Source organism: Canis lupus, chromosome X, assembly GCF_003254725.2.
Source record: "Canis lupus dingo isolate Sandy chromosome X, ASM325472v2, whole genome shotgun sequence".
Lineage (NCBI taxonomy): Eukaryota > Metazoa > Chordata > Mammalia > Carnivora > Canidae > Canis > Canis lupus.
In genome coordinates, this window is record NC_064281.1 from 66,846,128 (window position 1) to 66,873,376 (window position 27,249).

Sequence of the window (27,249 nt, forward strand, 5' to 3'; positions counted from 1 at the left end):
AAATCTAATAACAAATGTTGGTAAAGATGTAGAGCTATGGAAATTATTATATATTGTGGCAGGATATAAACTGGAACAATGCTCCGAAGAAAAAATTGGGTACTATCTTGTATGAACATTCATATATCCCATGAGTTGGGAATTCCACTCCTAGATATGTACCTAGAGAAAGTCTTGAACATGTATATCCTGAAACATACACAAGGATGTTAATAACAGGAAAAAAAAACAAAAAACAAAAAATAAAACAAAAACCTGGAAACATTCTCTATCAAAAGAAAAATGGAAAAATAAATTGTGGTATATTCATAATGGAATACTACATAGCAAAGAAAATAACTATAATTATACACAAGGATGATGCAATGAACCATAATATTGAGTAAACTAAGGAATTTATAGGAAGGTTCTATTATATGAAGCCCAAACACAGGCCAAACTGAATATATCATTTAGGCAAATGTAGGCAAATACATAGATTTATAAAAGAGCAGAACAACAAAGTATGCTTGCATATACCAAATCTTGAATAAATCTCATTTTTGTCTTTTTCATTTTTATCTATTACTTAAGATTACTTTAAGAAGAAATAAGAGAACCAATGCCAGTCTTACCTGCAGAAACACTGAGGAAGTTCTCCTTGGCCATATAAAGGAAACAGAAATGGAGTGTTGCCATACCGTCCAAGACAGTGAAGAAAGTTTTTGGTAGCTTTGAGACCGTCTATGGTATTGCTGGCTGTCTCTGATGTCATCGCAATTGAATGCAGGACAAAGTACTGGAGGTTGGGGGTTAATTTTTGAGTTTTTAAATACTCAGAAAATGTAATCTCCTCATAGGCTATGAAAAGATGAAAATTTATCAGTTAAAATCACAATCAGGGGCAGCCCGGGTGGCTCAGAGGTTTAGCGCCGACTTGGGCCCAGGGCCTGATCCCGGACTTCTGGGATCGAGTCCCATGTCGGGCTCCCTGCATGGAGCCTGCTTCTCTCTCTGCCTGTGTCTCTGCCTCTTTCTCTCTGTGTCTCTCATGAATAAATAATTTTTTTTTTTTTTAATCACAATCAAACCTCAATTTAAAACCACTGCACTGGGATGCCTGAGTGGCTTAGTGGTTGAGTGTCTGCCTTTAGCTCAGGGTGTGATCCTGGAGTCCTGGGATCCAGTCCTGCATCAGGCTTTCTGCTTCTCCCTCTGCCTGTGTCTCTGCCTCTCTCTCTCTCTCTCTCTCTCTCTGTCTCTTGAATAAATAAATAAAATCTTTTTTTTAAGATTTTATTTATTTTTTATTAATGAGACAGAGAGAGAGAGAGGCAGACACACAGGCAGAGGGAGAAGCAGGCTCCATGCAGGGAGCCCGACGTGGAACTCGATCCCAGCTCTCCAGGACCACATCCTGGGCCAAAGGCAGCGCTAAACCGCTGAGCCACCCAGGCTGCCCCAATAAATAAAATCTTAAAAAATAAATAAACAAATAAAACCACTGCACAAAAGAGATCAAGCTTGTTTAAGACACTTGGCAAAGGACCCAGGTGGTATATATTACATTTTGGACAGAGATCACATATTTTAGGGGGGAAAAAACCTAGAAACAATCTCACTATCCTAACTGAACTGATGGCACAATTTTTAAACTTTAAATGATGAATCTTTATTATTTTATAGGCTTAAAAAACTAGAAAAACATTCATTAACCACAACAGGTTTCCAAAATTGGCAATAATCTTACTTTACTATCACTAAAACTGCTGAGTAATGCCAATAATTACACTTAGAAATATTAAATAGACATGACAAATGACAATTTTTTGGTAAAAACTATGATAGACTTGATTTTTTTGAAACGTATATTTCTACTAAAACTAAGAACAATGAACTGTAACTAAAAAGTAAGGAAGTTAATTTCTGTGTGCCTAATGGAATCAGTCTTACTGCCTTATACCACACCTCAAAACAAGGGACGCCTAAAAACTGCTCACTTAAAGAACAGAAAAAAATATAATTGGACTATTAGTGGTGGGAAATATAATATCATAACAAAAGAAAAAAATATAAAACTTACAAAAATTTACTGAGAGAACATGAGTTTATGATGGGATGAGCACTTGGTGTTCTACTATATGTTGGCAAACTGAATTTAAATTTTAAAAATTTAAAAAAAGAGAGATAACATAAGTTTATAGCACTGTGAAGAATGATTTGGCGGTATCTAATGAACATGATGCTTTAAGACCAAGAACTCAACTTTTAATATTCCAAGTAAAAAAAAAAAAATACTAATAAATAAATAAAAATCTTAAAAAAAACTATACTGCTGTATTTCTCATTGCAACTTTATAAATGAAACATCAGTAGTATTTTTCTGTTTTGGACAACGTTTCCAGTCCAATGCACTTAAAGAGTATAAAGCTCTGATACTAAACTGAGATATTCAATTTTCAACAAACTGTAATTCGGGTCAAAGCCAAAACTAGAAACCATATCCTCTAACACAGTGGTTCACATTCCCAGTGCCATCTAGCCTGTTTTTAGTTAAAATGAATAATTCAATATACCAAGCAAAAGTAATCCTGGGAAAATGAAAAAATATACAGACTTTTTAACTGCTGAAAAAAATTAATGGAACAATGAAAAAAGAATATCATCTATGGAGAACCAGTTGACAGAAATATTTAATTAACAAGAATAAAAACTGGGACGCCTGGGTGGCTCAGTGGTTGAGCATCTGCCTTTGGCTCAGGTCCTAATCCTGGGGTCCTGGGATTCAGTCCCAGATCAGGCTCCCGAGCCTGCTTCTCCCTCTGCCTATGTCTCTGCCTCTCTCTGTGTGTCTCCCATGAATAAATAAATAAAATCTTTAAAAAAAAACAAGAATAAAAGTTAACGCACAGCACAGCACTTCCACAATGATGAAAATATTCTATAGCTGTACTGTAGCCATAGTAGCTAATAGCCACATGTGGTACCGAGTACTTCAAATACGGCTAGTCCAACTGAGGAACTGAATTTTAAATTATATTTAATATTAATTAATTTTAGTTTAACTAGCTACATGTTGGTCATGGCTAACCTACTGGATAGTGCAGAGTCAGAATGTACTTTAAAAGAGTACTGAGCAGCTTACTACATCAGAGCAAGCATATTAAAACAAGAAAGCTCAAATATTTAGAGAACACAATTTGATGAACATAATTTAATGGAAAACAATACCTTTATATTCATCAGGATGTTTTTCATATTCCATACAAAATGTAAGAAACTTCATTAGCATTCGCTTTTCTACCATAGTAAGTTGTTTGCTATTAAAGACATCGGCTCTAGAACAAGGAACCTGAAAAACATGATTTTAAGTTAAGAAACAGCTTCTTAGTGACACAAGTTTTCCAAATTACATTTTTTCCCTTTAACTATATAACAAGATCATTATTTCCATTCTAGCCATTCATGTTACCTTCTATCAGTTCTAATGGCATCTCTGCTGACTTCAGAGCTAATTAACTTGTGAGCTCTCTTACTTAATTCTGCCAAGTTGCTCCTTATACCATTAAAAGGCCAATGGCATGTCACTCCTAACTGGGTACAAATGACAGCTCAAATCTAGTGATATTTCCTGAAATTAACATTTTCTCAAAACCAGTATCAGGTTGCAGGAGAACTCATGAAAAAATTAACACTAGAAATTTTAATTGAGTAATCTCTATTTACTTTTACTATGCAGGATTGGAATTTGCTGCTTTGCCAGGAAAATAACAATTCTATTTGTTTATCCTTCCAAAACAAATGATAACTTTAGCTCATACCCAGTTACAATATTTGATCAGCAAAGTACCTGTTCCACTCTTCCTTCTCGAAATGCAAGAATCCTGGTAATATTTTTGAACTCTGCATATCGACTTACGTTAGATTTGATTAAAAGATCAATTAGCAATCCTCGAGAATACAGCAGCTGTACAAAGAAAATATTTTACAGGATAAAAGGAAAAATTAGTAAGTGCTAAGTAAAGATATATAATTCCACTATATTTTTAAATATTTGTATGAAATATTATACCTATTAATATTGTAATACATAACAAAATTTACTACAGGTTTACAATTGATTATCTGAAATTCAAAACCCTAAAAACTCTGGAATCCAAAGTTTTTTCATAACTAATTTGGCAACAAAATGACCCAAAATGATAGAAGACTCTTTTCTCTTTGCTGCACTTACTGTGAATACATACATTTGCCTGCAGAAATATTAATAGGTTTAATTATAGAGTGCCTCCTCAGATCTTGTTAAGAATGTTATACCGTATATAGTGTATCAGCATATGTACTATATTACATTCTAAAATGATTTTTAAAATCTAAATAACAGAACACATCAGGCCCAAGCATTTTGAATAAGAGACTATACAGACTTATATAAGGACAAGTGGTTATTTTTTTTACTTACAAATTTATTTTTATTGGTGTTCAATTTGCCAACATATAGAATAACAACCAGTGCGAAAGCCAATTCAGAAGGACAAGTGGTTATTAAGAAGACATTAGCTCGCTGGACTTCTTCATCAAACAGAAAAGAAAAAGATTGGTTATGTGTGCCTACCAAAAGAATTGAATTAGAAGGTCCCTCTAGAATCCTAGCAGTCTAGATTTATGTCTTTTTCAAGAAGTGAGGATGATGGTTATTGATAGCATGTACATGTGGAATTGATTTTTCACATTTTGTAACAAATATCAAAGACAAAAAAAATCCACAAAACTTCAATAATATTATCTAGCATGTTCTATATTTAACCATATGGTTAAATGCAACAGATTTGGCTTTGCGGTATACTGATATACTTTTAAGTGTTTATAACTCAATAAATGTTTAAAATGTAAATGTTACATCTGTAATAAGAGAAGGAAATAAAACAATTAGCTTTGCTAGAAAGAAAAAGGGAATTTCAAAAATCTATCCAAACCATCAGTCTGAGTATCCAAGAGGTCAGTAAAGACTTGAACATCGATATCAGTTAGGTTTTTATAGTGGCCAGCATTGTGCAGAACAAAACTGGCATTGCTTTTTTTTTTTTTTTTTTGAAATCAATCCAACTACCCTAAATACAGCAGGTTATTTCATTATCTTCAGCCTAATGCCCTACACAACTAATATATATATAGCATACATTTTTAAGAATATATTGCCAAGTCCTAATTCTATAATTATACTAAAAACAGATACATCAAATACCCATTCTGTTTAAAAACAAATACTTGAAATTCAATGATCCCTCAGTAGTCATAATAATTTCACAAATATTAATGTCAAACAAAAGATGTATTTTCATTTAAGAAGATCTAGTAAAGCCTAAGACTTAATTCCAGCTTAAAAACAATGCATTTAAGATAACATTGAAGAGAACATATTTTAATTAAACACTACACTAAACTTTTGTCTGAAGCTTAGTAATAACAACTACAGTATTTAAACTTAAGCCTCTTTTACAGCACTCTCTAAGTGATCTAACCGAAATTGCAGTGATGAGAGGCTAAAGAATACCAAGTACCGTTCAATAGAAGAATGGATAAAGTTGTGGTATGTATACACACACACACATATTACAAAATTACTTGGTCATTAAAAAAGAATGAAATCTTGCCATTTGCAACAACATGGATGAAACTAGACGACAGTATACTAAGTGAAGTAAGTCCAAGAAAGACAAATACCGGGACACCTGGGTGGCTCAGAGGTTGAATGTCTGCCTTTGCTCAGGGCATGATCCCGGGGTCCCAGGATCGAGTCCCATATCGGGCTTCCTGCATGGAGTCTGCTTCTCCCTCTGCCTATGTCTCTGCCTCTCTCTTTCTGTGTCTCTCATGAATAAATAAATAAAATCTTTTAAAAATTTTTAAAAAGACCAATACCATATGATTTCACATTTCACTCGTATGTGTAAACTAAAAAACAAAATAAATGAACAAAGAAAAAACGACTCTTAATTACAGAGAACAAACTGGTAGTTGTCAGAGAGATGTGTGGGTGGGTGTAGCTGGGTGAAATAAAGGGAATTAAGAGGTACATACCTCCAATTATAATACTTTACAATGTTGTATGGTGATAGATGGTGAGTAATCAAGGTGAGCAATGAGTAAATGTATAGAATTGTCCAATCAATATGTTGTGCATCTGAAACTAATATAATATTGTATGTTAATTATACTTCAATAAAAATAAAATATTTCAATCTGATTAAAATATTGAGAATTAGATTTAATAAGTAATTAATCATTTCTGTTTCACTTGGCCATGTTGGTTCCATAATTATTAAGGGTATGGACTTTCTTAGAAAAGAACTTTAAATGTAAGAACTTCAACTTTGATTTTCTCTATTAGTCTAAGCAGTATAATACTATAAAGCATTATATTTAACTAACCTAACCTGAGCTATAAGACTACTTTTTAAAAGGCTATATGTGTTTTGTAAACTGCAAAGCACCACTGTAATGTGTCAGTTTTACCATGACTTTGAGATGGAATACATGTAGAAATGTCAGGTGGTTTGGAGACATCAAACTGGACTTTAGGAAAGAGGTAGGGCTTGAAATAGATTTGGCAATCATCCTAAATTTAGATGCAATAACTGAAATTAGAACAGACAGAATTTCCAAGGAGTAACTGATTGCCCCAATATCGTGGAATATACTGCTTTCCACACCACAGATACTCAATAAATGTTCACTAAATGACTAACATTAAAAATTGATAACAAACCTCTTATACTGCTATGGTTCTACATTCTTTAGGTACTGCTGCTTTTGTGGGATGAATTTATTATTTTTTTAACATATAAAACGATGAAAACTATGCAGGACAAAGTAAACTGCCCTGACTGCTCTAGACACATCTGTTTTTAATCTACCCTAAAAGAACCACTACTATGATCCACTGAAACTCATGAAAAATACCCAGAATTCTTAAAAGTCTCAAACATCTTGGCATCTAATTAAACTCTCTCCCCCTCCACTACAATCAGCACTTTCTTTTATATTAGTGCATGATTTCCTACACTAATTCCAAAAATTGATACAGTTCCATCTATTATTTTCCATTGCAATATTTATACTGTATTTCAGCTACAATAAGGGTTAGAGATTATTATAAACTAGTGTTGATTCTTAACCAACATTTATATCATTTAAGTTAGGCATTCCATATTCCAACTAATTAAAAATGAAATTTTCACAACAAAGCCCATTTGTTACTTGACTACTTCAGGGTTTTTTTGTTGTTTTATTTTTTGGTTTTGAAAACTTATTTTCTGTTCATGAGAATAGGAAAACCATTAGTAAACTATGATTAAACTTCCACTCAGAAAACAATAGCCAAGGTAACATGGAAAAAATGCTAGATTTCAAAGCATGGCAGGGTCACAGGAGCTGGAGAAGGTGGAATAGATGGTGCAAAAATATGAAGTAGGACCAAGGTAGCAACAAGCTCAGAGCAGGACAGAATCAGGCACAGATAGCTACGTGATACAAAGAAAAAAAAAAAGGATAGTAAAAATATACTCATATTTTTAGGCATCAGGTTCAAAAAGAACAATAATATGAGTATATAGGATTGTATTTAGCAAAATTTAAGGAATATGCAATTAGTCTCTCTGTATTTGGAACTTCAAGAGAGCATATTTAATTGAAAAGCCTAGTTTTGAGGCAAGTCTAATGTTATTTACTATGCTCTTCTATTTCTTTTTAATTTTTTGTTTGTCTTCAATGTATGGGATTTGGTCTGTTTCTTTCTACTTACTCCCTGCCCTATATCTAACCTCTTAAGACCATGATCCTTACTGGTTTTCTGCTTTTTCATGCTACATTAACTTTGCTTCCTATAAAACCAATACAACACTGTACCATCCAAAGACTTAGGGATCTCCTCTGAAGTTACACTGACCTAATATCAAAGTTAAGGACTGAAAGATAACCAAAGACAGTAGCATTCTTCCCAGGCTCCCTGCCCCCACGCCCCGTATTAAATTATCCTCTAAAGCCCTCACACCTGAACAGATGATTTTCAAAAATGCATGGGTTCATTCAGAATGTTCATCATATAGATGTTAAAATAGACACTATATAGAAAGGCTAAAAATTTCATTTTTTTAAAATGTTTTTTTAAGGGTTTTATTTATTTGACAGAGAGAGCTGGGAGGGTGGGCCATAAGCAGGGGCAGTGGCAGACAGACAGAAAGGAGAAGCAGGCTCCCCACTGAGCAGGGAACCCTATGTGGGGTCCTGCGATCATGACTGGAGCCGAAGGCAAATACTTAACTGACTGAGCCACCCAGGCACCTCAAGAAGTTCATTTAATAAACTATAAATAACATGAATTTTAATAAGGTTCATTAGAATTTTTCTCTTGATAAAATTCATAGTGTCCATGCAGGAGAATGTCAGAATGGATTCTGTGCTCCAGTACAAAAGTATCCTTGTGCTATAGTACTGAGCATTTTTAACCTATATTTAAAGAATATTTTAACTGAATTATAAATTTCTGGCTACTATCTCTTTATAAAACAAATGTTCACACTTCAAATAATAAAATTATGAAAATTGGGTTTATGGTCCCAGATGCTATTTTCAATCAATTAAAATTAGTATTATTCTATGACAGGATGAAGAAAATTAGTACTTACTTTTGATACCAAATCAATATTAAACCTCCTGCCTTCTTTAATAATTTGTGAGTAAGTAATCCTAGTTTTCTTTGGTTGCAATGCAGTGCCTTCTGTTGTAGGCACATTTTTACTTGTTTCTTCTTCTGAAGCTGACTTCATACAAGTTTTATCATCATGTTTTTCTGTTTCTCCTGTTACCTTCACATTGCTTATTTCTAGGGCAGTCTCTAGATCACTGCTTGGAGTTTGTTCTGTGAGCATTTCACAGCTCGCAATGCATAGTGACTCATCTTCTGAAGGCAGATAGGCAGAATGTACAGCTTCTGTAGGGTTCTCAGATATCACAGAAGCATGATTTTTCTGCAGTGCACCAGCTTCTTCAACTTCTTCATGCAAATCCTGACTAATGAGAAATGATAACAACACACTTTTGATAATTATACTGGCTACATTTTTTATTATTTTAATGGTGTTTTTTATTTCTTTATCCCATTTATATTACCAAGTCTAGTATACATTTTGTCGTATATGAACCACACACTAAACATTCATCTGTTAAGGTTTCAACACAATATGAAATACAATTAATATTTGAAAAATACACATAGAGATTTCAGAGTTTAGCAGAGCCTGTCACATGTATACTTTTAAGAATTTACTAAAGACAGAGGAATTGTATTTTAGAAACAAATCAAAAGTGCTTATGAGCACAGCCTTCAGAATAAACAGGACAATGTTCAAACCCTGAACCTGTGATTAGGTAACTCTGTGAATTTAGAAAACTTACTTATCCTATGACCTAAGTTATCCATCTATAACATATGGGTAACAGCATCTACCTCATGATTTAAGCTTCATAGTGTCACATGCAAAGAACCTATCACAGTGCCTAGCACATAGTAAATACTCAACAATGGTAGTTATCAAAGATTATTATTATTAATAATGTGACAGAGCTAGAATAAGTGCAATAAAGTTTAAGTTGGTTTGTCACAATGTGGTATATAAGAGGATCCTTCTGTATTCTTTCCTGCTTTATTTTGGTTTATTTATTTATTTATTTTTATTTTGTTTTTATTTTGTTTTAGTGTGTATTACTCTACTGGAAGTCTCAATTCCACAGTTAATACTAGGGTTAACATTCTCAGTCCATATTGCCTTGACTGATAAAACAGGCTCCTGTTCAATCTATCTGCATTATGCATTTCACTCCTGTTCAATCTATCTGCATTATGCATTCCACACCATATTACCTACATTTCATTGAGTTGCCCTACTGTGCAACACTAAAAAATGTCAATGATAGGCCGTGGGAAATAAACACCTGCTAAGTGATTGCTCAAGAAACTTAAAGCAGCTCTTCCTTATATGATCTCTAAACACTACCTCATAAAATCTTCTTCCTGCCTCTAACCCATATCATCTTTATCAACTATTTTCTGGTTTCATCTCTCTTGTTTTCAGACATAGCATCTCTCCTAATCTATCAACTCTAATCTCCACGTTTTGAACCATATTATTTGTGTCTCCTGGGCTTTTCATCCCACTCCCCATATCATCATAATTCTCCCATTCCCAAAAGTAAGCACATATTTTAACAATCTATCCACTGTAAGAAAAATTTTAAATATTTCCCAAAAAACTTCCTTAAACCAACCGTACTTATCATTCTATTACTCCATGTCCCCACAATACACACATGCAATTTACCTTGCATTTATTTATCCATTCTTTTCAATATTCCTTTGGTTGGCCAGTATATACTTTATCTTCTGAAGCAGACTTCAACTACCTTTAAGGAAAGACCTAAACATCTCTACTTACATGTGCCTCAAAACACTTAATGCACTGCTCTACAGACATGCTATCTAATCAACTCTTGAAGAATATATTGTTTGGGGGTGGGGCAAGATGGCAGAGACTAGGGGTCCTCAACTAACCTGGCCCCACGAACTTACCTAGATAACTTTCAAAACATCCTGAACATCAACGAATTCTACCTGAGATTTAAAGAGAGAACAGCCGGAAAGCTACAGAGAGAAGGGTTTTCACTTCTAGCAAGGTAGGAAGGGGCAGAAAAAAATAAAAAAGAATCAAGTGGGGGAGGGTCACCTCGAGGAACTGGGCTAAGGGCTAAAGTCAGGCAGAGAAAGCCTCCAGGAAAGGAAAGCTGAGCCCTCGAGAAGCAGGAACTTTAGAAGCAGGAACTTTAAAATCCGTACTGGATTCATCCTGGACAGAAAAACTCTCAGCAGGGAAACTGGGCAGAATCACAAGAGGGGCAGTAAAGCCTCCAGTTTCCTGGAGTCACTAATAGAGGAAGTGCACCCTGGGGAAAGCTCACCAGAATCTGTGGGCCGATCTCAAAGGCATGGAGATCACACCCGGCTGGATATGTGGGAGACGCCTGGCAGGCGGCTAAAGATGGAAGGGTCTGCACCCTGCCTCCTTCCAGACAATGTGGTTCTAGCAGCACAAGGCCCCAGACCCCAGGGCTGGAGCAGACATAGCCCACCATCCTGCACTCCCCCTGGGACAGGCAGAAGCGGGGAGGGCCAGGACATCGAGGACTCTCCCACCACTGGGCGCCCTGAAAGCTGTACAGATCAGGGCACCCGCGCCACACTGGGAGGGTCTAGGCCAATGTGGACTCGGAGACTGAGTTAGTTACTAGCAGGAAGCTAACTCCAGAGCTGAAAATCTGGCCACCACCAGTGTTGGTTTCCTCCTTGTTTCACCCTGTGCCTGGAAGAGGTGGGGCCTCCAGAGAACAAAGGCCTCACAGGTTAAACAGCTCCCATTGAGCCCTGCACTGAGAGGGGCGGGGCATCTCCCCCAGGTGCACACACCTGAGAATCAGCACAGGAGATTCCTCCCCCAGAAGACAAGCGGGAAGGCCAGGGGAAGAGTAAGTTCTTGACCAAGCAGCGCTGGAAAGCTCCAGGGGAAGTCAGGGATTTATAGTATATAACTAGGGGATCCCTGGGTGGTGCAGCGGTTTAGCGCCTGCCTTTGGTCCAGGGTGCGATCCTGGAGACCCGGGATCGAATTCCACGTCGGGCTCCCAGTGCATGGAGCCTGCTTCTCCCTCTAAGTCTCTGCCTCTCTCTCTCTCTGTGTGACTATCATCAAAAAAAAAATTGGGATCCCTGGGTGGCGCAGCGGTTTAGCGCCTGCCTTTGGCCCAGGGCGCGATCCTGGAGACCCAGGATCGAATCCCATGTCCTCCCAGTGCATGGAGCCTGCCTGTGTCTCTGCCTCTCTCTCTCTCACTGTGTGCCTATCATAAATAAATAAAAATTTAAAAAAAATTAAAAAAAAAATTTATAGTATATAACTAGAGGGTTCCCCTTCTTTTTTAATCTTTCCCTCTTTTTCCATTAGAACTCGTTTTTATATCAGACTAAAAATTTCAAATATTTTCTCTTTTCCCACCTTAACTACAATATTTTACCATCTCTTCACTTTTAAGTTTCTTCCTTTTTGACTTTCATATATCTACAATTAAATATCTTAGATATATTTTCCACTTCTAGATTCCCTTCAACTCAGTTAAATTTTGGTAGATATATGAGACGTGGGTTGTTTTGTGTTTTTTATTTTTGCTGCCTCATTTTGTTATACAATGGAGGAAGTTAATACCTTCTAAAACATGACCTGCATGTACCCAGAAGCAAGTGCAATACTGGGCTGGTTCAGTCTGTGAGATTATATTCTCTTTACATTCCCATTCTGCCCCCATCTTTTATCTCGTTTATGTTTTGGTGGTCAGTGTTGGGGCTTGGAACAAATATTGCTGGTTTATATAAATTTGGGACTGAGCATCTTCTAACGTACAGAACTTAACACACAGAACTAAGAGGATCACCATCTAGAGCCCCTCAGGTAGACTAATTCTCCCTCCACTACAACTTCCTCACCACCACCATCTCCCAGGTCCCTGCCTTTTCTTTTTTTTCCTCCTTACTTTTGTTTATGGCATTTCTTTGGGGTTTCTGTCCTCTTATTTTTTACCACTTTGTTTTAAAATTTGTTTTTACTTAGGTGGTCCTTTTGGTTTAGTTTGTTCTGATCTTTCTTTGCATTTTCTGATCTCTAACCTCCTCAGAATAATCTAGGGTGAAATTTACTTAGGTCGTGGTTGATACTCTTGATGTAGCCCAATCATACAGCCACTCTGCACTGAACAACATGACTAGAAGGAAGATCTCACAACAAAAGAAAGAATCAGAAACAGAACTCTCTGCCACAGAGTAACAGAATATGGATTACAAATTCGAAGGCAGAAAGCCAATTCAGAAGCACAATATTAAAGCCTGGCTCTGGAAAAAACTATACGGGATTCTAGAGACTTTGTTACTGTAGAATTAGGATCTAATCAGGCCAAAATTAAAAATCAATTAAATGAAATGAAATCCTAACTGGAGGTCCTAAGAACTAGGGTTAATAAGGTGGCAAAAAGAGTGAGCATTAGAAGACAAGTTGATGGCAAGGAAGGAAGCTGAGGAAAAAAGAGAAAAACAATTAAAAGACCATGAGGAAAGGTTAGGGGAAATAAATGATAGCCTCAGAAGGAAAAGTCTACCTTTAATTGGAGTACCAGAGGGCTCTGAAGGGACAAAGGGCCAGAAAGCATATTTGAACAAACGATAGCTGAAAACATCCCTAATCTGTGGAGGAAAACAGGCATTCAGATCCAGGAGACAGAGGTACACCCCCAAAAATCAATAAAAACCTTTCAACACCTCGACATTTAATAGTGAAACTTGAAAATTCCAAAGATAAAGAAACAATCCTTAAAGCAGCAAGAGACACGAGATCCCTACCTTATATGGGGAAGAATATCAGATTAACAACAGACCTCCCCACAGAGACCTGGCAGGCCAGAAAGGGCTTGGCAGGATATATTCAGGGTCCTAAATGAGAAGAACATGCAGCCAAGAATACTTTATTCAGCAAGGCTCTCATTCAGGATAGGAGAGGTAAAGAGCTTCCAAAATAGGCAGAAACTGAAAGAATATGTGACCACCAAAAGAGCTCTGCAAGAAATATTAAAGGGGACCCTGTAAAAGAAAGAGGAAACCCAAAGAAATAATTCACAAAAAAGGGACTGAATAGATAATGCAATGGCACTAAATTCATATCTTTCAATAGTTACTCTGAACGTGATCACATCAAAAGACGCAGGGTTTCAGACTGGATAAGAAAGCAACACCCAACTACTTGCTGTCTAAAGAAACTCAATTTATTTTTTATTTTTATTTATTTTTATTATTTTTATTGGAGTTCAATTTTCCAACATATAGCATAACACCCAGTGCTCAACCCATCAAGTGCGCTCCTCACTGCCCGTCACCTAGTCACCCCGACCCCCGCCCACCTCCCTTCCTACCACCCCTTATTCGAGTTCCAGTTAGGAGTCTCTCATGTTCTGTCTCCCTTTCTGATATTTCCCAGTCATTTTTGCTCCTTTCCCCTTTATTCCCTTTCACTATTTTTTAAATTCGCCAAATGAATGAGACCATATAATGTTTGCCCTTCTACAATTGACTTATTTCACCCAACCGAATAACCTCCAGTTCCGTCCACGTCGAAGCAAATGGTATTTGTCATTTCAAATGGCTGAGTAATATTCCACTGTATACATATACCACATCTTCTCTATCCATTCATCTTTCGATGGACACCGAGGTTCCTTTCACAGTTTGGCTATTGTGGACACTGCTGCTAGAAACATCGGGGTGGAGGTGTCCCGGCGTTTCACTGCCTCTGTATCATTGGGGTAAATCCCCAGCAATGCAATTGCTGGGTCGTAGGGCACATCTATCTTTAACTCTTTGAGGAACCTCCACACAGTTTTCCAGAGTGGCTGCACCGTTTCACATTCCCACCAGGAGTGCAAGAGGGTTCCCCTTTATCCACATCCTCTCCAACATTTGTTGTTTCCTGCCTTGTTAATTTTCCCCATTCTCACTGGGGTGAGGTGCTATCTCATTGTGGTTTTGAGTTGTATTTCCCTGATGGCAAGTGATGCGGTGCATTTTCTCATGTGCTTGTGGGCCATGTCTATGTCTTCCTCTGTGAGATTTCTGTTCATGTCTTTTGCCCATTTCATGATTGGATTGTTTGTTTCTTTGCTGTTGAGTTTAATAAGTTCTTTAAACATCTTGGTACTAGTCCTTTATCTGATAGGTTATTTGCAAATATCTTCTCCCATTCTGTACGTTGTCTTTTAGTTTCGTTGACTGTTTCTTTTGCTGTGCAAAAGCTTTTGATCTTGATGAAGTTAATAGTTAATTTTTGCTTTTGTTTCTCTTGCCTTCATGGATGTATCTTGCAAGAAGTTACTGTGGCCAAGTTCAAAAAGGGTGTTGCCTGTGTTCTCCTCTAGGATTTTGATGTAATCTTGGAGAAACTCAATTTAGACCTAAGGACACCTCCAGCCTGAAAATGAAAGGTTGTAGAACCATTTACCATTCAAATGGTCCTCAAAAGAAAGCAGGGGTAGCAATCATCTTATCAGATAAATTAAAGTTTATCCCAAAGACAGTAGGAAGAGATGAAGAGGGACACTATATCATACTTTAAGGGTCTATCCAACAAGACCTAAGAATCATGAATATTTATGCCCCTACTGTGGGAGCTGCCAAGTATATCAATCAATTAATAACCAAAAAAAAGACATACCTAGATAATAATACACTAAGAGTAGGAGACTTCAACACAGCACTTTCTGCAAATGACACATTTTCTAATAAGCACATTGCCACCAAAGATACAAGAGCTTTAAATGATACACTGGACCAGATGGATTTCACAAAATTTTCCAACTGAACGCAACTGAATACACATTTTTCTCAAGTGCACATGGAACTTTCTCCAGAATAGACCACATACTGGGTCACAAATCAGGTCTCAACTGATCAAAATACTGGGATTGTCCCCTGCAGATTTTCAGACCATAATGTTTGAAAGTAGAACTCAATAACAGGAAGAAATTTGAAAGAAACTCAAAAACGTGGAGGTTAAAGAGGATCCTGCTAAAACATGAACGGGTCAACCAGGAAAGTAGAGAAGAATTAAAAAGATTCATGGAAACTAATGAAAATGAAGAATCACTGCTCAAAATCTTTGGGATACAGCAAAAGCAGTCCTGAGGGGGAAACACATCTCAATACAAGCATCCATCCAAAAACTGGAAAGAACTCAAATACAAAAGCTAACCTTACACCTAAAGGAGCTGGAGAAAAAACAGCAAATAAAACCTTCACCCAGCAGAAGAAGAGAGTTAATAAGGATTGGAACAGAACTCAATGAAATAGAGATCAGAAGAAATGTGGAACATATCAACAAAACCAGGAGTTGGTTGTTGAAAGAATGGGGTAGACAAACCATAAGCCAGCCTTATTAAAAAATAAAAAAAGACTCAAATTAATAAAATCATGAATGAAAGAGGAGAGATCACAACCAACACCAAGGAAATACAAACAATTTCAAAAACATATTATGAACAGCTATACGCCAATAAATTAGGCAATCTAGAACAAATGCATGCATTTCTGGAAAACCAGAAACTACCAAAATTGGAACAGGAAGAAACAGAAAACCTGAGCAGGCCAATCACCAGGGAGGAAATTGAAGCAGTCATCAAAAACCTCCTAAGACACAAAAGTCCAGGGCCAGATGGCTTCCCAGGGGAATTCTATCAAACATTTAAAGAAGAAAACATACCTATTCTACTAAAGCTGTTCCGAAGGACATTAAGGGATGGAATACTTCCAATCTCAATCTATGAGGCCAGCATCACCTTAATTCCAAAACCAGACATAGACCCCACCAAAAAGGAGAATTATAGACCAATATCCCTGATTAACACGGATGCAAAAATTATCAACCAGATACTAGTCAATAGGATCCTACACTACATTCAGAGGATTATTCACCCTGATTAAGTGGAATTTACCCCTGGGATGCAAGGCTGGCTCAACACTCATAAAGCAATCAATGTGATAGATCATTATCAACGAGAAAAACCAAGAACCCTATGATCCTCTCCATAGATGCAGAGAAAGCATTTGACAAAATACAGCATCCATTCCTGATCAAAACTCTTCAGAGTGTAGGGATAGAGGGAACATTCCTCAGCATCTTCAAAGCCATCAATGAAAAGCCCACAGCAAATATCACTGTCAATAGGGTAAAAGTGAGAGCCTTTCCCCTATGATTATGATCATGATAGGAATGTCCACTCTCACCATTGTTATCCACGATAGTATTACAAGTCCTCTACTCGGGGATTCCTGGGTAGATCAGCGGTTTAGCATCTGCCATCGGCCAGGGAATGATCCTGGAGTCCGGGGATCAAGTCCCACATCGGGCTCCCTACATGGAGCCTGCTTCTCCCTCTGTCTGCCCCTCTGCGCCGCCCCGCCCTCTGTGTCTCTCATGAATGAATAAATTTTTTTTTTTTAAGAAGTCCTACCCTCAACAATCAAACAAAAAGAACAGGCATTTAAATTAGCAAAGGAGATGCCAAACTCTTGCTCTTTGCAGATGACATGATACTATTCATAGAAACTCCCCCGCAGGATTGCTAAGATTTGTGTGGAATCAGAAAAGACCCCGAATAGCCAGGGGAATATTGAAATAGAAAACCAGAGCCGGGAGCATCACAATGCCAGATTTCAAGTTGTACTACAAAGCTGTGATCATCAAGACAGTGTGCTACTGGCACAAAAACAGACACCTAGATCAATGGAACAGAATAGAGAACCCAGAAATGGGCTCTCAACTCTATGGTCAACTAATATTCGATAAAGCAGGAAAGACTATCCTACTGGAAAAAGGACAGTCTCTTCAATAAACGGTGCTGGGAAAATTGGACAGCTACGTGAAGAATGAAAGTAAACCATTCTCTTATACCATCCACAAAGATAAACTCAAAATGGATGAAAGATCTAAATGTGAGACAAGAATCCATCAAAACCCTAGAGGACAACACAGGCAACACCCTTTTTGAACTTGGCCACAGCGACTTCTTGCAAGATACATCTATGAAGGCAAGGGAAACAATAGCAAAAATGAATTACTGGGACTTCATCAAGATCAAAAGCTCTGCACAGCATAAGAAACAGTCAACAAAGCTAAAAGACAACCTACAGAATGGGAGAAGATATTTGCAAATGACGTATCAGATAAAGGGCTAGTTTCCAAGATCTATAAAGAACTTCTTAAACTCAACACCAAAGAAACAAACAATCCAATCCTGAAATTGGGAAAAGACATGAACAGAAATTTCACAGAGGAAGACATACACATGGCCAACATGCATATGAGAAAATGCTCCGCATCACTTGCCATCAGGAAAATACAAATCAAAGCCACACTAAAATACCACCTCGAGGAAGGGGCAAGATGGTGAAAGAGTTGGGTCTCCAATCACCTGTCTCCACCAAATTACCTAGAAAACCTTCAAATTATCCTGAAAATCTATGAATTTGGCCTGAGAATTAAAGAGAGAACACCTGGAATGCTATAGTGAGAAGAGTTCGCGCTTCTATCAAGGTAGGAAGACGGGGGAAAAAAGAAAGAAACAAAAGGCATCCAAGGGGCAGGGGCCCCGCGAGGAGCCCGGCTGAGGCGGGGCGAGTGTCCACAGGACAGGAGAGCCCCGTCCAGGAGACGCAGAAGCTGCACCAACATTCCCGGGCGGAAAGGGGCTCCCAAGGAGTTGGAGCAGGACCCAGGAGTGCGAGGATGCCATCGGGTTCCCTGGGACAGTAACAGAGCAACTGCGCGCCCAGGAAAGTGTGCCGAGCTCCCTAAGGGCTGCAGCGCACACGGCGGGACCCGGAGCAGCTCGGAGGGGCTCGGGTGGCGGCTCCGCGGAGGGGGCTGCACAGCCTAGGATCCGGCCTCCCCCCGGGACAAGCAGAGGCCGGGAGGGCCCAGGACAGCGAGGACGCTCCTGCCCGGAGCTGAGCAGATCAGCAGCCCCGCCCCGGAGCCTCTAGGCCCTGCAGACGGAGAGCTCCGGAGTTACTGCAGGAGCTGAATCCAGGTTTCCAGAGCTGGCCCCGCCACTGGGGCTGTTGCTCCTGGGGCCTCACGGAATAAACAACCCCCACTGAGCCCTGCACCAGGCAGGGGGCAGAGCAGCTCCCCCAAGTGCTACCACCTGAAAATGAGCACAACAGGCCCCTCCCCCAGAAGACCAGCTAGACGGACAATTTCCAGGGGAAGCCAAGGGACTTAAAGTATACAGAATCAGAAGATACGCCCCCGTGGTTCTTTTTTTCTTTTTTTTTTGTTTTTTGTTTTGTTTTGTTTTTGATTTGTTTCCTTCCCCCACCACCTTTTTTTCCTTTCTTTCTTTCTGTTTCTCTTTTTCTTCTTTTTTTTTTCGTTTTTTTCTTCCTGTTTTTTTTCCTCTTTCTCTTTTGTTTCCTTCTTTCTGTCCTCTCTTTTTCTCCTTTTCCCAATACAACTTGCTTTTGGCCACTCTGCACTGAGCAAAATGACTAGAAGGAAAAATTCACCTCAAAAGAAAGAATCAGAAACAGTCCTCTCTCCCACAGAGTTACAAAATCTGGATTACAATTCAATGTCAGAAAGCCAATTCAGAAGCACCATTACACAGCTACTGATGGTTCTAGAAAAAAGCATAAAGGACTCAAGAGACTTCATGACTGCAGAATTTAGATCTAATCAGGCAGAAATTAAAAATCAATTGAATGAGATGCAATCCAAACTAGAAGTCCTAACGACGAGGGTTAACGAGGTGGAAGAACGAGTGAGTGACATAGAAGACACGTTGATAGCAAAGAGGGAAACTGAGGAAAAAAGAGACAAACAATTAAAAGACCATGAAGATAGATTAAGGGAAATAAACGACAGCCTGAGGAAGAAAAACTTACGTTTAATTGGTGTTCCCAAGGGCGCCGAAAGGGACAGAGGGCCAGAATATGTATTTGAACAAATTCTAGCTGAAAACTTTCCTAATCTGGGAAGGGAAACAGGCATTCAGATCCAGGAAATAGAGAGATCCCCCCTAAAATCAATAAAAACCGTTCAACACCTCGACATTTAACAGTGAGGCTTACAAATTCCAAAGATAAAGAGAAGATCCTTAAAGCAGCAAGAGACAAGAAATCCCTGACTTTTATGGGGAGGAGTATTAGGGTAACAGCAGACCTCTCCACAGAGACCTGGCAGGCCAGAAAGGGCTGGCAGGATATATTCAGGGTCCTAAATGAGAAGAACAGGCAACCAAGAATACTTTATCCAGCAAGGCACTAATTCAGAATGGAAGGAGAGATAAAGAGCTTCCAAGACAGGCAGCAACTAAAAGAATATGCGACCTCCAAACCAGCTCTGCAAGAAATTTTAAGGGGGACTCTTAAAATTCCCCTTTAAGAAGAAGTTCAGTGCAACAATCCATAAAAACAAGGACTGAATAGATATCATGATGACACTAAACTCATATCTGTCAATTGTAACTCTGGACGTAGGTGGGCTTAATGACCCCTTCAAAAGGCGCAGGGTTTCAGACTGGATAAAAAAGCAGGACCCATCTATTTGCTGTCTACAAGAGACTCATTTTAGACAGAAGGAGACGTAAAGCCTGAAAATAAAAGGTTGGAGAACCATTTACCATTCGAATGGTCCTCAAAAGAAAGCAGGTGTAGCCATCCTTATATCAGGTAAACTAAAATTTACCCCGAAGACTGTAGTGAGAGATGAAGAGGGACACTATCTCATACTTAAAGGATCTATCCAACAACAGGACTTAACAATCATCAATATATTTGCCCCGAATGTGGGAGCTGCCAAATATATAAATCAATTATTAACCAAAGTGAAGAAATACTTAGATAATAATACACTTATACTTGGTGACTTCAATCTAGCTCTTTCTATACTCGATAGGTCTTCTAAGCACAACATCTCCAGAGAAACGAGAGCTTTAAATGATACACTGGACCAGATGGATTTCACAAACATCTACAGAACTTTACATCCAAACTCAACTGAATACACATTCTTCTCAAGTGCACATGGAACTTTCTCCAGAATAGACCACATACTAGGTCACAAATCGGGTCTGAACCAATACCAAAAGATTGGGATCGTCCCCTGCATATTGTCAGACCATAACGCCTTGAAATTAGAACTAAATCACAACAAGAAGTTTGGAAGGACCTCAAACACGTGGAGGTTAAGACCCTCCTGCTAAAAGATGAAAGGGTCAACCAGGAAATTAAGGAAGAATTAAAAAGATTCATGGAAACTAATGAGAATGAAGATACAACCGTTCAAAGTCTTTGGGATGCAGCAAAAGCACTCCTAAGGGGGAAATACATCGCAATACAAGCATCCATTCAAAAACTGGAAAGAACTCAAATACAAAAGCTAACCTTACACCTAAAGGAGCTAGAAAAAAAAAAAAAAACAGCAAATAGATCCTACACCCAGGAGAAGAATAGAGTTAATAAAGATCGAGCAGAACTCAACCAAATCGAGACCAGAAGAACTGTGGAACAGATCAACAGAACCAGGAGTTGGTTCTTTGAAAGAATTAATAAGATAGATAAACCATTAGCCAGCCTTATTAAAAAGAAGAGAGAGAAGACTCAAATTAATAAAATCATGAGGGATCCCTGGGTGGCGCAGTGGTTTGGCGCCTGCCTTTGGCCCAGGGCGCGATCCTGGAGACCCGGGATCGAATCCCACGTTGGGCTCTCGGTGCATGGAGCCTGCTTCTCCCTCTGCCTATGTCTCTGCCTCTCTCTCTCTGTGACTATCATAAATAAATAAAAATTAAAAAAAAAATAAAAATAAAATCATGAATGAGAAAGGAGAGATCACTACCAACACCAAGGAAATACAAACGATTTTAAAAACATATTATGAACAGCTATATGCAAAAAAATTAGGCAATCTAGAAGAAATGGACGCCTTCCTGGAAAGCCACAAACTACCAAAACTGGAACAGGAAGAAATAGAAAACCTGAGCAGGCGAATAACCAGGGAGGAAATTGAAGCAGTCATCAAAAACCTCCCAAGACACAAGAGTCCAGGGCCAGATGGCTTCCCAAGGGAATTTTATCAAACGTTTAAAGAAGAAACCATACCTATTCTTCTAAAGCTGTTTGGAAAGATAGAAAGAGATGGAGTACCTCCAAATTCGTTCCATGAGGCCAGCATCACCTTACTTCCAAAACCAGACAAAGACCCCACCGAAAAGGAGAATTACAGACCAATATCCCTGATGAATATGGATGCAAAAATTCTCAACAAGATACTGGCCAATAGGATCCAACAGTACATTAAGAAAATTATTCACCGTGACCAAGGAGGATTTATCCCCGGGACACAAGGCTGGTTCAACACCCGTAAAACAATCAATGTGATTCATCATATCAGCAAGAGAAAAACCAAGAACCATATGATCCTCTCATTAGATGCAGGGAAAGCATTTGACAAAATACACCATCCATTTCTGATCAAAACTCTCCAGAGTGTAGGGATAGAGGGAACTTTCCTCAACATCTTAAAAGCCATCTACGAAAAGCCCACAGCAAATATCATTCTCAATGGGGAAGCACTCGGAGCCTTTCCCCTAAGATCAGGAACCAGACAGGGATGTCCACTCTCACCACAGCTATTCAACATAGTATTGGAAGTCCTAGCCTCAGCAATCAGACAACAAAAAGACATTAAAGGCATTCAAATTGGCAAAGAAGAAGTCAAACTCTCCCTCTTCGCCGATGACATGATACTCTACATAGAAAACCCAAAAGTCGCCACCCCAAGATTGCTAGAACTCATACAGCAATTCGGTAGCGTGGCAGGATACAAAATCAATGCCCAGATATCAGTGGCATTTCTATACACTAACAATGAGACTGAAGAAAGAGAAATTAAGGAGTCAATCCCATTTACAATTGCACCCAAAAGCATAAGATACCTAGGAATAAACCTATCCAAAGATGTAAAGGATCAATACCCTAAAAACTATAGAACACTTCTGAAAGAAATTGAGGAAGACACCAAGAGATGGAAAAATATTCCTTGTTCACGGATTGGCAGAATTAATATTGTGAAAATGTCAATGTTATCCAGGGCAATTTACACATTTAATGCAATCCCTATCAAAATACCATGGACTTTCTTCAGAGAGTTAGAACAAATTATTTTAAGATTTGTGTGGAATCAGAAAAGACCCCGAATAGCCAGGGGAATTTTAAAAATGAAAACCATATCTGGGGGCATCACAATGCCAGATTTCAGGTTGTACTACAAAGCTGTGGTCATCAAGACAGTGTGGTAATGGCACAAAAACAGACACATAGATCAATGGAACAGAATAAAGAACCCAGAAGTGGACCCTGAACTTTATGGTCAACTAATATTCGATAAAGGAGGAAAGACTATCCATTGGAAGAAAGACAGTCTCTTCAATAAATGGTGCTGGGAAAATTGGACATCCACATGCAGAAGAATGAAACTAGACCACTCTCTTTCAGCATACACAAAGATAAACTCAAAATGGATGAAAGATCTAAATGTGAGACAAGATTCCATCAAAATCCTAGAGAAGAACACAGGCAACACCCTTTTTGAACTCAGCCACAGTAACTTCTTGCAAGATACATCCACGAAGGCAAAAGAAGCAAAAGCAAAAATGAACTATTGGGACTTCATCAAGATAAGAAGCTTTTGCACAGCAAAGGATACAGTCAACAAAACTAAAAGACAACCTACAGAATGGGAGAAGATATTTGCAAATGACCTATCAGATAAAGGGCTAGTTTCCAAGATCTATAAAGAACTTCTTAAACTCCACCAAAGAAACAAACAATCCAATCATGAAATGGGCAAAAGACATGAACAGAAATCTCACAGAGTAAGACATAGACATGGCCAACATGCACATTAGAAAATGCTCTGCATCACTTTCCATCAGGGAAATACAAATCAAAACCACAATGAGATACTACCTCACTCCAGTGAGAATGGGGAAAATTAACAAGACAGGAAATAACAAATGTTGGAGAGGATGTGGAGAAAGGGAAACCCTCTTGCACTGATGGTGGGAATGCGGGAATGCAAACTGGTACAGCCACTCTAGAAAACTGTGTGGAAGTTCCTCAAAGAGTTAAAAACAGAACTGCCGTACCACCCAGCAATTGCTTTGCTGGGATTTACCCCAAAGATACAGATGCAGTGAGTAGTCGAGATACCTGCACCTCAATGTTTATAGCAGCAATGTCCACAATAGCCAAACTGTGGAAGGAGCCTTCCTTCTCTCTGTCCATCGAAAGTCGAATGGATAAAGAAGATGTGGTATATATACACATTGGAATATTACTCAGCCATTAGAAAGAACAAATACCCACCATTTTCTTCAATGTGGATGGAACTGGAGGGTATTATGGTGAGTGAAGTAAGTCAATTGGAGAAGGACAAACATTATGCGGTTTCACTCATATGGGAAATATAAGAAATAGTGAAAGGGATTATAATGGAAAAGAAAGAAAATGAGTGGGAAAAATTAGAGAGCGTTACAAAACATGAGAGACTCCTAACTCTGGGAAATGAACAAGGGATAGTGGAAGGGGAGGTGGGCGGGGGAATGGGGTGACTGGGTGATGGGCACTGAGTGGGGCACTCGATAGGGTGAGTACTAGGTGTTATACTATATGTTGGCTAATCGAACTTCAATAAAAAAAATACATATATATAATTTAAAATTAAAAAAAGAATATACGGTTTCTACATGCCAAGTGTGTGTGGAGGAGTGGGAGGGTGAGCTGTGTGTGTGCATGCATAAAAATAAAACTTATTTTGCAGGAAACAAAAGCTATGAAGTCAAGGAAAAATAAATTATAAATTTAAAATTTGAGTACACTTAAAAATATATTACAATTAATAAGCATTATAATAAAATGATACCACAAAGAATAACATAATTTAAATGTCAAAAAATCCTATGCTGAGGAGAAGAGCTAAGATGGTGGAGTAGACAGATCATGGGCTCTTCTTGTCCCTTGAACACAACTAGTTAACTATAGAATCGTTTTGAATACCTAAGAAATCAACCTGAGGACTGACAAAACAAACTCCACAACTAGAGAGAGAATAGGTCACATGGAGGAAGGTAGAAAGTGTGGAGACATAGTTTGGGGTAGAAACAGATCTCTGATGCTGTGGAGGGGGGAGAGCCCTGGTATGGGAGAAAAGTGAGAGAAAAACATACAGGAGAACACAAAAGAACACTTCTTCAAAGTCATTGGCTGGGAAAGCAAGGGCAGATTTTTTTTTGTGTTTGCAACTAGCAGAAATTGAAGATTTACAGTTTTAGATCCAGGGATAGTCCCCAGAGGGCACTGCACTGCTCCTGGAGAGAAGGCAGGCAAACAACCTGGAGGGTGACAGTTATCTGAAGATCACCTGGGACACGCAGAGGGGAGATAATTCCCTCTTCTCAAACTGAGTCCCTGAGAACAACAAGCACTGAGACCCCTTTCCAGGGACAATGGAGCTGCCTGGCTCCATTTCCCTCCCCCACCCCGCAGCATAAATAAAGAACCAACTGCTATAAACACCATAGCACCTACACTGGCTGCCTGATCCACTTATAACAGGTCCAACACTCCTGCGCTCTACCCCTACTGCCCTTCTTCATCAAGTTTGCCTCAGTCCCAGCTTGGCAGGACCCTTTCCCAAAAGACCAGTAAAAAACTCCTGCTCACAACACACCTCCTAATCAGTTATGCAAAGATCCAGGTCTAGTGGAAGTAGTATCAGGTCTCATTTAACAAGCAGACAAGAGCACACCTAGTTAAACTCACCACAGTCTGCCCAAAAATCAAACACTGCCCAATGAAGACAAGGACAGATTCTGCAGATGACTGGCCTGGAGGATAGAGCACTCAAAACAAGCAGTAGAATGCATACAGCACACACCAGGGACAAGTCATGAAGCACCAGGCCCTAGATACTGTATGACCTCTTCTATAAAGCCATTACCCTCTAAAGGAGGAAACATAAGCTTTTCTAACAAATAAATGAAGACACAGACTTAGACAAAATGCCAACATAGAGGAATTCATCCCAAATGAAACAAGATAAGGTCATAGCCAGAGATCTATGTGAAACAGATATAAGTAATATGCCTAGGTGGAGAATTGAAAGCAACAATCATAAGGATTCTGACTGGGCTTCAGAAACAAATGGAGACTTCAGGGAAGCCCTTACCACAGAGATAAAAAAGCCAAGGAACAATCAGAAATGTAAAATGCAATAACAAATTCAAAACAGACTGGACACGATGAACACAAGGATGGAAGAAGCAAAGGAAGAGATAAATGATTTAGAAGGTAAAATAATGGACAAATATGAAACTGAAGAAAGAAAGAAGAATTATGGATCAGGAGAATAGCCTTAGGGAACTTAGTGACCGCATCAAATGAAATAATATTCATATTATAGAACTCCAAGAATAAGAAAAGGGAGAAAAGGGGATAGAAAATTTATTTGAGGAATTAACAGATGAAAGCTTCCCCAATCTGGGGAAGGAAACAGACATCCAGATCCTGAGGCATAAAAATCAACAAAAATGGGCCAACACCAAGATTTACTGTAATTAAATTTGCAAAATATAGCTATTAAAAATATAGTAAAAGCAACAAGAAAAAAGAAGTCCCTTACTTACAAAGGAAGACCCATTAGACTAGCTGCAAATGTCTCCACAGAAACTTAGCCAGAAGGGAGTGGCAAGATATATTTGATATATTCAACATGCTGAATGGAAAATCTGCAGTCAAGAATACTCGATCCAGCAAGACTATCATACAGAATAGAAGGAGAGCTGAAGAGTGTCCCAGACAGACAAAAACTAAAGGAGTTTGTGACTATTAAACCAGCCCTGCAAGAAATAGTAAGAGGACTATTTGAGTGGAAGGAAAAGAACAAAAGTGACAAAGACAAGAAAGGAACAGAGAAAATCTTCACACATCACAAAACAAGTAATAAAATGGCGATAAATACATAGCTATCAACATTTCTGAATACAAATTAATTAAATGCTCCAATCAAAAAACATAGGATGTCAAAATGGATAACAAAACAAGACTCATCTAAAGGCTGCCTACAAGAGACTCATTTCAGACCTAAAGACACCTACACTGAATATGAGGGGATGGATAATAAACATTTATCATGCAGAGACATCAAAAGAAAGCCAGAGTAGCAATACTTATTTCAGATAAACTAGACTTTAAACCAAAGACTAATAAGAGATGAAGAAGAGTACTATATCATAATAAAGATGACTATCCAACATGAAAATCTTACAATTGTAAATATTTACACCACAACATGGGGGGCACCCAAATGTATAAAACAATTAATAAAAAACATGAAGGAACTCTTTGTTGATAATGCAGTAATACTACATGACTTTAATACCCCATTTACAACAATGGATAGATTATCTAGGCAGAAAATCAACAAGGAAACAATGGCTTGGAATGCTACATTAGGCCAGATGGACTTAACAGATATATTCAGAACACTTCATCCTAAAGCAGCAGAA

The 27,249-nt window shown here is 38.4% G+C and overlaps 1 protein-coding gene across 3 annotated transcripts in view; it reads right to left on the reverse strand.

Moving 5' to 3' along the window:
- The window catches only part of CHM (CHM Rab escort protein), a 244,222-nt gene that overhangs the window by 135,399 nt on the left and 81,574 nt on the right, over nt 1–27,249 (reverse strand). For 2 of the 3 annotated variants that reach the window (XM_035711637.1, XM_025431816.2), the window contains exons 5-8: nt 8,667–9,051; nt 3,830–3,946; nt 3,211–3,331; nt 615–840 (exon numbers count right to left, since the gene is read on the reverse strand). In XM_035711637.1, coding sequence (XP_035567530.1) covers nt 615–840; nt 3,211–3,331; nt 3,830–3,946; nt 8,667–9,051 — 849 coding nt within the window. The remainder of the gene's footprint in view (nt 1–614; nt 841–3,210; nt 3,332–3,829; nt 3,947–8,666; nt 9,052–27,249) is intronic. The other variant, XM_035711636.1, reaches the window with a different exon arrangement.